The sequence below is a fragment of the Elgaria multicarinata genome, chromosome 22 (assembly GCF_023053635.1).
Source record: "Elgaria multicarinata webbii isolate HBS135686 ecotype San Diego chromosome 22, rElgMul1.1.pri, whole genome shotgun sequence".
In the NCBI taxonomy this organism is placed as follows: Eukaryota; Metazoa; Chordata; class Lepidosauria; order Squamata; family Anguidae; genus Elgaria; species Elgaria multicarinata.
Window position 1 is genome coordinate 9,917,355 of NC_086192.1, and position 16,230 is coordinate 9,933,584.

General features: G+C 41.6%; 2 protein-coding genes across 2 annotated transcripts in view; both read right to left on the reverse strand.

Moving 5' to 3' along the window:
* BRIP1 (BRCA1 interacting helicase 1) overlaps positions 1-10,026 on the reverse strand; it is a 164,754-nt gene extending 154,728 nt beyond the window's left edge. The window contains exons 1-5 of the mRNA XM_063146787.1: positions 9,973-10,026; positions 7,317-7,431; positions 5,931-6,042; positions 2,903-3,100; positions 707-834 (exon numbers count right to left, since the gene is read on the reverse strand). Of these exons, the coding sequence (XP_063002857.1) occupies positions 707-834; positions 2,903-3,100; positions 5,931-6,042; positions 7,317-7,409 (531 nt within the window). The 5' untranslated portion in view covers positions 7,410-7,431; positions 9,973-10,026. The remainder of the gene's footprint in view (positions 1-706; positions 835-2,902; positions 3,101-5,930; positions 6,043-7,316; positions 7,432-9,972) is intronic.
* Positions 10,027-13,641: 3,615 nt separating this feature from the next.
* The window catches only part of INTS2 (integrator complex subunit 2), a 29,147-nt gene continuing 26,558 nt past the window's right edge, over positions 13,642-16,230 (reverse strand). Inside the window, exon 25 of the mRNA XM_063146385.1 lies at positions 13,642-15,930. Coding sequence (XP_063002455.1) covers positions 15,761-15,930 — 170 coding nt within the window. The 3' untranslated portion in view covers positions 13,642-15,760. The remainder of the gene's footprint in view (positions 15,931-16,230) is intronic.

Genomic DNA, 16,230 nt, shown 5'->3' on the forward strand with positions numbered 1-16,230 from the left:
ACTTTTCCAACTTTACAATATCCCTTTTACGTGCAGTGACCAGAATTGATTGGAACTGTACCCATTATTCCAAGTGTGGTTGCACCATAGATTTGTATAGCGTGACCACAGTTGGAATATCTAGCTCACCTGTCTAGCTCATTGCCATCTGCACCATTGGTCTTCAACTGGTAGGGTGGGACCCTCTACCTAAGGTGGGTTGCAACAACAGCACTAGCACCGCACAAAATACATTGATCCCCAAATGCATGTTTTGACTGGAGGAGGATCCATATTTGATAAGCTGAAGACTACTCATCAGCACTGACTCATATTGGCTCCCCACGGCTTCAAAGGAGTCTTTCCTTACTTGGATTGAAACTGGGACCTTTTGCCTGCAATGCTGAGCTTTGAGGAAGATTGGTAGCCATGGGCTGGTTGGCTTTTAGGAACACTCATCTGCCATTAATGATCTTCTCAAGGAAGAATTCTTGACCAGCTTCTGAGAGGTCCCCAGAACATAGATCAAAAACCACTGGCTTAAGCTAGTAGGAAAACTGTGGTATTTCCCCTTCCCTGGTGTTCTCTATACACTTGGGGTGAAAAGGTCACTTGCTTGGAGAAATGGCCAAAATTTAAAAAGCGACCCACAGTATAATTTAGGTTGCAGCTCAACCCAGCTAATATGATGCACAGATTCATTTTACTGGCAGTAAACTTTGCTCACCTGCTCATCTGTTTCTAGTGAACGAATCCTTTTCCTGTCCACTTTGAAATCATCGTCTTCGCCTTCATGTAAAGATGCCTGCTTCTTTGCAGACAGTTTGGAAGCGAGTGTGTGTTTTGAGATGTCCACTGCAAGAGCAACACATAAAATAGATGTTATTATGGGAGGGGTTGCTCTTTTAACCTACAAACACCTGATCCACCAGAGCAATATAGTGGAAGTTAAGGGAACAGGCACAACCACCTAAGGGGAAATGGACTTTGGAGGAGAGGATATGCTACCTCACATGGGGAGGAAGCAGCCCCAAGGAAATTGTACTACATTTTTACTATAAGTTGCCTTAGGGAATTTTCAGGATAGGAATCAAATAGAAAAAACTTAAAAGCCAATCATGACATTCAGACCCTTTCTACACCTAAGGATTATCCCAGAAAAATGGAGGGATCATCCCTGCCTACTCCTGGGATCCCCTTTGTGTCATTTGGATGCACAGGGATGATCCCGGGACAAAAGGCAGGTGTAGAAACGGCCTCAATTACCCTGATCTAGAAGACTCCTACATGAGCTCTGAGTACAATTCACTACAAGTCAGACAGATCTGTGGTCTCAAATGAGGGTGTAAACAAGCACATTCACACATTCACATACAATTATTTTAAAATCTTCCAAAGAGATCTGAAGTGAAGTGGGGGGGCCTACAGGTTACAGGCCTTTACAGTGCCTTTATTGTAAAATTCTTTCCACAAGCCTCTTATTCTTTTTAGAAAGATGGTAAAGGGTTGGCTGTTTAGATTGCCATTTGCTGCTGAAGATGGACTGATTCCAATTTGTTTGATCTGAGATTTATTTGGCTGTGATGAATACTCATCTTTGATGGTAATTGCTATTGCATGCTGCTTAATTTATTTTGCAAGCCACTCAGACATTGCATCAGTTTCTAAGGCAGGAGGAAAGAGAATTAAAATAACAACGTTAACAGGTGTACTATATTTTAAAGTATGAATGAAATAAGTCACAGTGACACAGATGCAATGGGAGCAAGTTCACATGTAATGATTTAAAGTATACTTCCCCCCCCCCCAAATCATTATAAAAACAACAACAGTTAAGGCCGCAATCCTATGCATGTTTATACAGAAAAATAGTCTTGCAAGTCCCAGCATTCTCAAGCCAGCAATGGGGAGGGGGCAGTCTAAAGCGGGGAGTGTTTACTGTTGTTACTATGCTGACAAATGAAAAGAACATCTAATAAACAACATTAAAGGACTGCATTCACATCACACTTAGCCTATGACTGTCCGTAGCACTTTAAAACATGTCATTTCTTATATCGCCTCCCTGAAACACTCTCCCCTCTTAATGCAACGTCTCTGATCTTTCTCTCTTCGCCTTTCAGCCTTCCCTGAATAATTGTGCTGCCCTGTTAATTTATTCATTATTCTATTTTAAACACTTTAACTGATGAGCTCTTCTACCCATGATTATGTGTTTTAATTTCTGATATTCTAAACCACTTAAGTGATATTTTTTAGATATGGTAAGCTGTATATAAATTGATTAAATAAACAAATAAATAGTAAACCAATCAACTCTTGTAAAGCTTCTCAGTCTAGTTGTTCGACTCTTTCGGTGTACCTTTGCAAGTCTGCCCTTAAAGCAATTCAAGATGCGGGTTTTAACCTATAAAGCCCTACACGGCTTGGAACCACAATACCTGATGGAACGCCTCTCCCGACATGAACCTACCCGTACACTGCACTCAACATCTAAGGTCCTCCTCCGAGTGCCTACTCCGAGGGAAGCTCGGAGGATGGCAGCAAGGGAGAGGGCCTTTTCGGTGGTGGCCCCCACGACTGTGGAATGATCCCCCTGATGAGGCTCGCCTGGGGCCAACACTGTTATCTTTTCGGCGCCAGGTCAAGACTTTTCTCTTCTCCCAGGCATTTTAACAGCATTTAACAACGTTAAGTTTGTTTTTAACGGACCCCAGAACTGTTGTTTTTATACTGTTTTTATGTTTTTGATGGTTTTAAATTTTGTATATTTTTAATGTTTACTGTTTTTAACTTTTGTAAACCGCCGAGAGAGCTTCGGCTATGGGGCGGTATATAAAGGTAATAAAGAAAGAAAGAAATGCTGAATGTGCCCTTAAAGGCCGCCTAGAAAGATGTCCCCAAGAAGCGATGTGAAAATGACCTTTGTTTGTTGACGTGGTTCCACTGGTTGTAGGTGTCTCTGTTCCACTGTTGGTGAAGGAATAAGAAGTGCCTTGGTCCCCCTCGGCACTGTCCTGGCCCTGGGTTGCAAGTTTAGCATGGCACCGACAGCGGCACAGCACTGGGGTCTCCGGCTTCTTGCATTCCTTCGAGCCTGGCAAGTCATCAAGTGGCTTTTCTGAAGAGAAGACCAAAGAAATGCATATATTAAAATGCTACCGACTTTGGGAGATCCGAGGGATCGACGTATAAATTTTCTGAGCTGTGTATTTTCTCCTCCCCTCCAGGGCTGAGTAGGTTTAGGAACCTACGAAGCTACCACTGGTCGATCTAGCCCAGTATTGTTAACACAGAGTGGCAGCAGTTTCAGGTACGAGATCTTCCAACCCTACCAGGAGATGCCAAAGACTCTGCATGCAAAGCAGGACCTCTATCACTGAGCCACGGCCCCCTCCCTAAAAGAGTCAGGCACTTGGGGACATAGGAAGCTGCCAGATACCGAGTCAAACCATTGCTCCATCTAGCCCAATATTGTCAACACTGACTGGCAGCAAAGGCTCTCCAGGATTCCAGGTAGGAATTTTTCCAGCCCTACCTGGAGATGCACGGGATTGAACCTGGGACCATGCAAAGCAGGGGCTCTACCGCTGAGCTATAGTCCCTTCCCCAAGGTATAGGTTTTGGCAGATGTTCCACCAACATAGCAGCAGCAGTGTAACTAACCCCTCCTGTCCTGCAACCAACTCAAACTAACGAATGAACTAAAATGTCTTTAATTAGGTGGCAGCCCTAGTTATCGAATGATGAGACATCAAGAACATATCTGCATGGATCAGACCACAGTCCTAAGCCAGTATTGGCCAAGCATGACCTTCTCATCTTCAACAAGAAGGGTTCGCTATCACGCAGGTGGTAATTCCTTTGTGCCCAGGGGCACAACTATCCTTCTGAAATTGTACGCTAAGCACCAGAGCAGAACTCAATAATGAATAAATGACAGTCAACAACTATGTGAATAATTTACAGACCCAGAAAAACAGATAACTTCCGGTCGACTGGGCCACAGAAGTTCAGGCAGCCAATGGCATTTCCTCCAAACAGGGTGATTAGAGGCAAAGGGACAGTAGAGGTGGCCTTAACACCGAGTCAGGCAAGCAGTCTGTCTACCTCACTATTATCTACACCAGTGGTCTTTACCTGGTCCAGACCCAAGACCCACTTCAGAGTCCCAATCTGCAACATGCGACCCACTTTCACAGTTTTCTCCACATCCAACATTGCAGCAGCAACTTCGTCACGCCCTGCCTGGATTGATCTCACGACCCACCAGTTGAAGACCACTGATCTACACCGACTGGCAGCAGGTCTCCAGCGTTTCAGGCACGATCCTTTCCAAGCGCTACTTGGAGATGCAGGGAATTGAACCTGGGACCTTCTGCTTGCACTCTACCTCTATTAACAGGTACAGGAGACAAAAAGGGCTCCTGTACCTTTAATAGTTGTGTAAGAGGAAAATCCAGCATGCACGGCATATCGTGCAGGGATAACAAACACACACACCGAAATTAGCTCTTCTGCTCATCTATTAAATGGTACAAGAGCCCTATCCTCCTTTGCAACCTCCTTTCAAATGCTCCTCTGGTCAGACGTTGCCACTTTCATAAAACAGACATGGCCTAACGGGCAAGCCGCAATGATTCACAGTGTCTTATTGATCATCATTACTTATTTTGATCGTTTATATTCTGCACTTTCCACTTCTGAAGAGACACTCAAGATGACTTATGTCCTTCAGCAAAGGGATTAATCAGGTAGAAAACACTCTAAAATGATAAAACTATTATTAAAAAAAAAGTTAAAATGAGAAACAGAGATGATCAATCGATCGATCTCTTATATATACTCAGACAACTCCTGAGACTTTACTGGCCGTTCTGGGACAAATGGAATGACACAAAACAGACCTTCTCAGTGGTGGCACCCGCCCTTTCGAACACTCTCCCATGTGTGTCTCCCAAGAAACAGTGGCAGGTTTTAAATACCACTTGAAAATGTATTTGTTCACACAGACTTTCCCTGACCTGTACAGGATTATGTTACTGCCCTGTTTTATTGTGGTTTTGTTGTAATATTTATTACTATTACCGTATTTCTTCGATTGTAAGACGCCATCAATTGTAAGACGCACACTAATTTCAGTACCACCAGCAGAAAAAAACATCCTAAGACACACCCGCGATTCTAAGACACACCCCATTTTTAGAGATGTTTATATGGGGGGAAAAGTGTGTCTTAAAATCGAAGAAATAGGGTATTATTTATTATTATTTTATTTTTTAGAGGAAGTCTACAGTAACTTGGCTAGGCTGGGTAAAGCCTCAGAACCCTCGGTCCCTAAGGCACTTCAAGCCTCAGAGTGTCTGAAGAGATCCAGTTACAAGAATTGGGACACTTTAAAATGGCTCCGTTCAGACAACACGTTTGTCTACGCAGTGTGAAAACTCCACTCAACGGTTGAGTTCCTAGTGGGTACTCCCCATACAACATGTTCTAACTCCACCGTTGTGTGACTGAGGGTTACCGTGGAGTTGAGTAAAATCCATTGTAACGTTTGATTGACAGTTCCTCCACCCTCTCTCTTCCCCTGGTACTCCCGATGGTATCCCATCAGCCATTGCTGGAAAAAAAACAATCCCGGAGGCTCTCCTAGAGTGGCACTCACTCCTGCCCACTCGCTCTTGCCATGGAACTCTGTAGCCAGTGGGAAAAGTCAATTCAACGCAACGGAAAACTCCATGGAGCCCTCCACACAACACAATGGTTGTGCAGGAACTCTTCTCTGCACAGCATGGATATTCTGCGTGGAGTGTTTTTTAAAAAAAACTCCACTGTGGGGTCGAATTTTCCCTCCAGACAACACGTTTCTCAATGGTGGTGTAAAAACTCCACTGTGGAGTTCTAAAACCAGCATTGGGAAATGTATTGTCTGACCTGGGCCAATGCCTCACCATGGAGCGCCTGCTGCCATGACAGCGCTGAACAGAGCAAAGCAAAGCTTTTCCCGCTTCCAGTAGGACTCTCCAACAGACAGTGTTGCTTGGAGTTCAGGCCCCTCACAATCTGTGAATAAATAAAATAAATAAATCTAATTACCACAGGGAACTGTAAAACACTGAGTGTCTGGCTTTCTGCTACGGCAGGGCAGGACGGGCCCTTTTTTTGGCCTGGAGGTCAAATTGGCCACATGCCAGAATGTTGAGGTGGGGTCTGCCAGCACTGGCCAGGGCCACAACTCAAAGCAGACGGGGGGCACAGATGGCATCCCCACACACTCCCACATATTCTCTTACACATACATCCCATTCGCAGACAAACACAAACACATTCACCTTCCCATCAGGGAAAGAAAGGAGCAAGCAAAGCCCTAGGGAAGTGTGCATGGTGCCCCCAGTGTCTTGAAGTAGTGGCTCCCCAGTAAGACAGGAGGGGCTTCAGGGCGGACTTTGCAGGCTGGATGGGGATGCATGGCAGGACAAATTTGGCCTGTGAACTGAAGATTCCCTGTCCCTGTGCTATAAGGCGGAGAATTATGTTGGAAAATAGGAACAACTCTGCATGCTTCCAGACACTAGGGGGAGATAGAGAATGTTTTGTAGCTTGATCAGCTCTTATTTCCTGCTTCCTCCCCCTTCCTCTTCCTTCTGCCCCTCTAGCCTCAGCAACATGCTTTTTCTCCAGAGTCACAAGTGACCAATTTTCATGTCTTCACTTACTTACACTCATGTGCCCTGCTTTAGGGGGTACTTGTAGTTAAACAGTGTTAGTTAGCCTTCTCTGATGGTGTGTATAAAAGCACTAATAAAGTAAGCAGATTTGAACTTCTTCTTAACTATCCTGCATTTATTGCCTCCAATACTAAATGATGTGTTACCACTTTTTCTCCATATAAGGCAACTCTGTTGTATGTCACATAAGACTTTCCAACAATTGCAGTCCTCAGTTGTGAAATAATGACAACACTGCAGTTACTTTAAACTGGGAAGCAAATACTTCTAATCTCCTTCTTGCGACCACACCAAAGGAAGTGCTCAAGCCCCAGACTCAATCCCATAATGCTAAATGATGTTTTAGCCATGTTATGTCCATCCAAGGCCAATGCTTGTAACAGAAATAAGAAATTGTTGTAAATTCCATTCTCTATTTCAATGTTTCTAATTGTTTTGCCTTTATATTTGAAAAATAACACTCAAAAACACAAACTCACCACAAAACAAAAAGAAAATAGTCGGACAGATGGAGGAACCAGACATGTTTGGTTTTAACTGCAGAAGCTCACGGTGTCAGTACCATGAATGAACACTATGAAATAATTCTGATTTGTCAAGACAACTTACTGCATTCATCATAGCAAGCTGCGAAGGGTAGGCCTTGCAAGGGAACATAATTTTCACCCCCCCAATGGTGTATTCTGATGTTGATGAAGCCATGTTTACCTTTCCAGTTTTACACCTGCAAAGAGAAGAGGGGAGGAAGGAAAGTCATTTTAAACAATGCATATTACAGTACAACTACTACAGAAACATGACAAAGAGTACTCAGAATGAGAGAAAAACAACAGAAGAGCCAAAGGCAGCACATTCTGGCCTCATCCATCAGCCATGGGACCAAGTGCCACTGGCAGAATGCGCCCACTTCCTTCCAGGAAGAGCATTATGGCAAAAAGACTAATCTTTACCTCCTCTATCAGCCAGAAGAAAGGCAGCTGCGGGGAGTTTGTTTCCAGAAAGAGCACCTGTTAGAACTGAGAACTTGGCCTCATGCATTGGCCATGGAAATAGCTACTTTCCTAGCTAGTGCTTGCTTTTCTCTTCCCTCCCCACACATTTTCCTTTTGTATGAAGTCTACTAAATTGTGAATGTCTTATCTTTGAATATGTGTAGAGCACTTAGAAATATCTACGTTCAGTCCCCCCACCCCACACTTCCTTGTAAAATGCTGTATTGAATTGGAAATTAACATATTTCAGTAATCAGATTTGTTTAAGAGATATGCGGAGAACTGTATGTGGGAAACTTGATTTAAATCAGGGTTTTCTCTAGGTGATTTAAATCAATACATCTTGACCTTAAGAGGTGCAAAATAGGAATAAGTTTCTGGTAGTATCAGCCACAAACTCCCTCAGCAAACCTACCATTCATTCAACCTTGCCATATGCAATACAGAACTAATCAAACTGTTCTGCCGTACAGGACTTCTGTAGGGATCACAGTTTATTTTATTTCTTATTTTATCTCCCTTTTTACTAGGCAAAGCAGCTTACAAAAATGATAAATGGGATATACAAAGTGCACTGGTCAATTGCTGGTTTTTAAAATCTGGAGTTCAGTTGTTTGCATTATTGATATTTATTATTGTTGTTGCTGTTCATATTCGTTTTAAATATATGCATTTAGCATAAAAGATAGGATATGGATACAAATACAATACACACACCTATTGCAGAACATACGTTATCTTCATAACATATATTATTTTTATTGTCACATATAGACTGTTTTAGTTGTTCAGATATTTAACATCTGAAACAATCAGTCTATATGTATTCTACACTTAACCCTTGAATTTGTAAACAGAAGGCTTTTTATTGTAAGCAAATAAATGATGAAGGAATTTCAATTATCACAAACAAATGAGAGAATATTCCAGAATGACTTTGCATGTCACATCCTCAGACTTTCACTAATTTATTTTCTCCCTACACCTCAAAAAAAGAAAAGAAAATGCTTTTGGAAAACAAAAGCTATTGAAGGAAGTCTCCCTCTTCACCCTCACCCCAAAATTATTTATTATTTTATTTCTTACGTTTTTATATTGCCCAGTAGCCAAAACTCTCTGACAGAAAGCTTGTGTAAGATGCAGGATTATTTTATATTATTATCTATTTTTATTTATTTGTTGTATTTATATACCGCCACATAGCCGAAGCTCTCTGGGCAGTTTAGAAAAGTTAAAAACAGTAAACATTAAAAACAAATATACGAAGTTTACAAACATAAAAAGCACAAAAACAACAGTATCTTTATAAAAACAGCTATTCTGAGGTCTGTAAAAACAAACAAACTCAGCATATGTTTAATGCTGTTAAATTTAGCAATACATCGTTTAAATGTGAGGAAGCACACAGAGAGTTTCGGCTATCAGTTGTTAAACAAATGTGATAAATACAAAATAAAAATAAACCTTCAACAAGTCAACATGAGGGTTATCCCTCACTTTTGTTTTCTCCTATTCCTCTCAGAAATGTAGGACTAATTTTATATTAGAGTCAAAACAAACACATAAACTTTTTAAACAGTAGATTATGGGATACGAAGTCCATACATTTTAAATATTACATTTTTTACATATGGGTTGTGGAAAGCAACTGACCTTCAAGGAATAAATTAAATGTAAATATCATTTAGAGTAACTGTTCTGTGGATAGTTTTGATATTCACCTCAAAATTAATTTTATTTTAATTTTAATTTAAGAAACGGAGGGGGGAGTCACCACTGGACAGGAGTGGCATGTGCATAATATATATTAATATGAGATAGACCACAACAATGTAGATATATTAGCAAATTTATTATTTCACTGTACGAGCAAATACAGCATGCGTTTGGCACCTACATTATATGCTTTTAGACGACCTGTTTATTCTCCCAGCATTTTAAGAGTCTATAAATTAATTTGAACTTGCTGTTTTCAATTTTTTAATTTTGCATCGCTGCTGTTTTTATCTGGTTGAGCATTTATATTGCATTTTTTTAATTCTGGTTTTATACTGTTGTTTTATACTTCGAATGTTTTTAATTTTTTGTGAACCGCCCAGAGAGCTCCGGCTATTGGGCGGTATAGAAATGTAATAAATAAATAAATAAATAAATAAATAAATAAATACTCCCTTTCTCCCCCCCCCCGCGTCCGCGACTTGGACTCGTCTAGCACGCGCGTATCAATAAGCACAAACCCCCAACCCCAACCCGCGCGCGCGAGAGAGAATTACCTCAAGACTCAACGCGCTCGCTCTCCTCAGCTTCTATCCTTTCTTCCCGCCTGTTTCTCTCCGCCCATCGCCATCCGGCGGCTCAGCCAATCCGTAGCGAAATGGAAGCTGCTGCCGACCAATCAGTAGCCACGGCCGAATCAACCCGCCCCTCTGGGTTTCTCATCCAACTCCGTTTTAGCGTTGCTTCCGGGTTCCTGCAGTTGCCTAGGAAACCGGTCACGTAGTGCGGCCTACCTAAATTTTAGGCGCCCCCCCCCCGCTTCTTAAGCAGCCTCCTCCAACCTGGCGCCCTCTAGCTGTGTTAGACTACAGTCTAACTGTAGTCTAACACAGTAGTGTCTACTCTAGACAATTTATTTATTTTATTTATCATATTTATACCCCGCTCCTCAGCCAAAAAAGGCTCTACATAGAGGGCGCCAGGTTGGAGAAGGTTGTACTAAAGCGGAGGTGTTCTGGCCATCTGGCTCACATCACTTTCAGTGGATGTCAAAGAGAAATACGGAGAATTTACCACTTTTCCGTGGCTTCCATTCAATTAAATATAAAAGTATTTTCCCAACTGTCCCACAACAGGTGTTAATTTAATCTCAGTATTTGTGCTATGATCAATGGCTGCTGCTGAGATTGGACATATTTGCAGTGGTGAATGCATGCTTAGCTTGCATCTATTTAAGCTTTAGCATAATTATCACAGCATCTGATGAAATGGGACTCTTAACTCTAAATTTTTTAGTTAAGTCTATGCAGATACGTTCTACACAACGCATGAAGGGTTTGGGTAGTGGCCCTTTTTATGATGCTCAAGTACTTTTATTGTAAACTGTTCTCTTTTATAACTTGTGTGTAATGGCTAATTGCTGGTAACACAATAAATTGACTGACTGACTCTTAATCCATGAAAACGTGTGCCAGAATAAAGTAAATATTGTTTAATGCACCGCAAGACGGTTGTTTTTCCTGCAAAAACAATAGCACGGCCACCCCTGTGGAAACCATTTTGTTTCTTTTCCATTAGACCTCTGTATACATTCTCTCTCAAAAGACTCAGAACAAATCAAAATAAGTTATTTCCACCATGATAAGTGGAGACACAGGGACATGCCCTAACCAGATGCCAAACCCTCTTGCCTCCAACTAAATTCATCACACTTGTTTGCATGAATATTGTGCTCACAGATCTCATTCAGAAATTTAAAAGCTACATGGCTTTAAAATTCAGCACCTTCTAATGGTAATTGTTAATAAATATGGAGCACAATGAAGCCAACATTTTAAAATCCCATTGCTTCTAACGAAGAAACCGGTAACTTTGCATTTCTTTGGCTAGTGGTGGGCAACTTATGGTTCTCCTAGTGTTTTAGCCTACAACTAACTCCACCACTCCCTCACAAATGGCTATGCGAGTTGGAGGCTCACTGTACCTATCCATAAATCTGCACTCCGTTCTGGGCTGAAATCAACTAAAGATCGCTGCACTTCAATTCACTTCATTAATTTCAATTTCCCTTGAAATAGAAAAATGTTCCATTGAAACGAAGAGACTTAAGTGCAGGAAACCTTAGCCGGCTCAAAGCTGTGATAAGCAAACCAGCACTGTACCTATTAAAACAGTATTTATTTATTTTTATTTTTTGGAAGGTCTCTTGGCTGATTATATGAAACACCGTTAAGTCTAGCTTAACTGTTTATTCATTCAAGTCCTGCAATTTGCTGAAGCTATGCTCAGCAATGAGAAGCAATGGACATTTGTATACTTGAAAAGATCAACCCTGCAAAATTAAAATTGTCATTCTAGAAAGGTGTATCCACTGCCATCTAGGAGCAGACAGTGGAGGATTTGAGTATGTTTTAATTTTTGCACTCAGGTCACACAGCATGTATTATTAGTTTAGAGTGACATCTTGTGTTGGGTGTAGGTTTTTTGCTTTTTAAGCCACTGCATAGCTTCAGCAAATAGTATTTCATTATTCAAATATAGCTGTGTTTTACTGGAATTTATTTTGTTCCGACCAGTTGCATGTCCACTGCTACAACAGGTTTTATTTCAGAGTTCATCAATAAGTTTTAAAATAAATAATCGCTTGCTTACCTTGCTACATAGCACCAAAACAACTGGGCTGTTTTTTACTCGGAAACGAATGGCAGAAATCACTTGAAGATGGGAGATTCAGGACAAATAAAAGGAAGGACTTCTTTACACAGCACAGAGTTGAACTATGGAATTCGCTACCACGAGATGTAGTGATGGCCACCAATTTGGGTGGCTTTAAAAGGGGACTGGATGAATTGACGGAGAAGGCTATCGATGGCTACGTGCTACCGCCAGTATCGGCAGCAGTATGTCGATGTATTTGTTTGTTTATTACATTTGTATCCCACCCTATATCACTAGGATGGGTGGCGTACAGATAAAATTATACAGTATAAAACAATAAATATACACAGCTAAAAACAAATTAAACCATTAATCAACCTAAAACCAGTATAGAATTTGAAAACAGTAAAAACAATTAAAACAGTTAAAACAATGTGCAATGTTTTTACTTGGCGCCAGAATAAAATCAGCATTGGCGCCAATTGGGCCTCCAAGGAGATGTATACCAGTTGCTGGGGAACATGGTTGGTAGGGTGCTCTTGCACTCATGTCCTACTTGTGGATTTACCACAGGCAGCTGGCTGGCCACTGTGTGAACCGAATGCTGGACCACATGGAGTATAGCCTGAACCAGTTTGACTCTTATGTTTTTAAAACACTCAGGAGTTAGGAACAGAGGAAGCTCCAGCATTTCCTACTTTGACTTGCCGCATCCCTCCAGGGTCTCAGACACAGAAACTGCCAGAGGTTAAACCTGGAAGCTTCTGCATGTCAAGACTACACTACCCACTGAACTTCGGTCCCTCCTTTTGTACAACTCACCTCAGAGGAAAGCCACACTTTGTTTTTCTGGCTGTAACGTTCTGGAGTTTTATTACGCAACCTTTCCATATCACAGCGCTGAGCACACCTGTGATCTTCTGCTGCACGCTAGAAGGAAACATTATTTTCTTCCTGTGCGTATGTCTAGGAAATACACAGCATGTTATTTTAAATCAGTATGTAAAGTTCAGCCGATGTTCAGCTGAATCCCTTCTCTGCATACAACTGTATGACCCTGTTCAGATGACATGCTAAGCCACGGTAGTTAGCATGCCATATGAACCATGAATTAGCATGTCATGTGAACAGGCTACATAACCAATAACCACTGTTTAAACACACTCACTATTTGTTGCAAAAGGGTTAGCAGCCTAACCATGGCTTAGTGTGTTGTCTGAACAGACCTTATATGAGGTTCCCCCCACCCCCAGTGAACCATCCACTCTCAAACTATGATTGGCCCTTCTCTTTCAGAAGCTAGGATATTCATGTATATTCCATAACATCACACAACAGACATCGTAGAATTTACTTGTCACCTGGTATATATACATAAATTGTCACCAGAGACTACAGTGTAAAGTGCTCCTGTCCAGGATATTCCATTACCCTGCCGTCTTCCAGGACATTCCATTTCCTTTTTCACCCACCCCAGTTTTCCACTTGGTTTTTTTTAAAAGCTTGGATAATAATTTCACTATTCGTATGTAGGATATATACGATACAAAACTAAGAAGAAAGAATCGTTGAAATGGTATAAATGTTTATAAGAAACACATTACTTCCAATGGGTCTCATTGAAATAAAATGCTACCAACAATATATAAAAGTATTACAGCCGAAAAACAACCTGACGACATGCAAACATATATACACTTTTTACATCAGTGTCTGTACAAAACCAACCCACTGCAGTCTGCTAAAATATAAAAACACAATACAGAGTAGGTTTTGACGGTGCATATGGTAAGAAGGTAATGCTGGCATGTATCTGAAGAGGCAATCTCAGAGCAGAATATGATAAAACATCTGAAGGCCAAAATAATGTTTGTGAAAAGCATTGTCAGGATCAACCTAGCGGATTGAATGTAGAATTAAAATTACAGCTATAAAGAAGTCGAAAACCACAGTATGGAATATCTAAACTCCCAAGATTAATGTACTGGTGTGATTCTGCTGAAGGAATGTTTAAATGCAATTCTGCAATCATTAAAGCACACACATGACAATATTGAAAACCTGCAGACGTATTTGAAGATTGTGCTTTGAGCAAAAGAAGTCAAGAAGAGTGCTTGCAAATGATCTGGGAGATGCATTCTCCTGCAAAACATTCTAACTACTAAGCAAAAAATAATCCAAATATATGAATGGCTTCATAATTCGACTATGAAGCAGCCCACTGGAGTGTAATTCCTTTCCCCTAAATCACTTACTATGACTAAAAAATCTTGTGTGTGTGTGAGAGAGAGAGATGCTTACAAAATGACCGGCTTTCAGTCAATGCGACTTGATTAAAGTTATTTTAAATTCTTAGCTGGAAACAAAACAGTGACTATTTGTCACTGGTACCTCAGGCCTAGTTTTTCTGGCAGGAGTATTAGGTTGATTTTTATGCCTCTCTCCTAAATAACTGATGCTAGATGGAGAGGAGGATGTCAAATCTTCGCTCTCCGCTCGTTGTTGTCAATCCTATTTTAAATAAAATGATTTTGGGACACAACAGCATGACAATAATAAAAATGGCACCCGATTAAAAAACTGTGCCCTGGATTTCCCCCCACCCCTCGGCATCTAGCATCCGAAACAATCATTTATCCCAAACCCTACAAGGCATTTTTTAAAAATCTAAATAATTTCACAGGGGCGGGGGGAAATACGTTCTCCATTTGCCACGTTTGGTACTCCAACTGAAGCAGAAATCTGACACGAAAATGTTAGTTGTATAGGAGGAGCAGACGGCTAAAAAGGCCAGAATACTGAGTACTGGCTATGGAACGTAACCGGTTGGCCAACTTACGTACCTGTGACCCTTCTACTGGCAAAAAGGAACCTCTTAGCTCCAGCCAACCACTTCAGAGCCAGTTTCAAGCAAGGCAAAGAGCCATAAACATGTCAGTTCCATTGACCTAGATTTTCCTACAGTTCTCTCCCCTGTGATGTTTTCCAAGCAAGCAAGAAGAAATAAAAAAAAAGCAATTTCCCTCAAATTGGCCCTGTGAGGCCTACCACATTGTACAGGTTTTTACTCAGACAATTGAAAAAAAAACACAACCAACCTATCACGTCATTTGTTTGGGGCTTTGCCAGCCTCCTCCCAAATTCTTCTTGAAGGAGTGAGTTCATTCCATGGGCCAATAGCCATCTGCAGAGCATTTCATTTGAATTAAAGTTTTCACCCAAAAATTCTGCCTGTGGTTCATCTTCACAAATTTTTGACCCCAGACTGACCAGGGCTGGGAAAGAATCCAAGACACTTTTTAATTGGGCGGGGGGGGGGGGGGGGAATCAAGCCAACGGCTTCTCCAGTGGTTGTAACATAATACATACTGGATCACTGTTTGCAAGTCCCACACTTCAAAAACTAAGCAAATATGGATGCTTCCAGGAAGGAGCGACACAGGGTTGGGCAAAGCGGGCCACCGCCCGCCTAAGACCTCCACAACCCCCTGCAAGAATTATAGGCGCTTTCACTGAAAGCAGCAGTTGTATCTTTCAGCCACAACTTTGCATGAAATCCACACTAATGGGGATTTTTTTAAAAAAGCCAATGCTTTGCTTGAATACGCCCGGGCAAATCTTCACTTTGGTGTTCGCCAATCGGAAGTCAGCAAACATCGCAGTACTCAGCAACAGCTCTTCCGTTTCTTAAACACCACCCACGCTCATGTTAATTATTTCGATGAATGTATTTTCAATACAGTGGCACAGCTGGACGTTGGGGTCCGTGCTACTGGCATCTCCGGCACCAGTTTTATAAGCCGGTTGTTTAGGAAGTCTGGTCCGCTCGGACGGCTTCTCCTTCAGCTGCTGGAGACCTAGGGACAGTGCAAGGCAAAAAATGACGGAAGTGACGGAAAAAGTTAAAGATGGAAGCAAGGAATGCTTTTGTCATGATCAGGCTGTTCCCCTTAGTGTGGGGGAAGGAGTTTCAGGCTATCAATCGGAATCAGATTCTGAACCAGAAGAAACAAGACTAGAAATGTACTGGCCTACACAGGAAGCGGGAGAGGAGGTTCTCCCAGGCCTTTCTCCAGCCAGGGATGAATCTTCACCGGACCTTATCAGTGAAAATGCTAACAACTCAGAGTCTGGGGGAACTCAGCAATCCTCAGAGG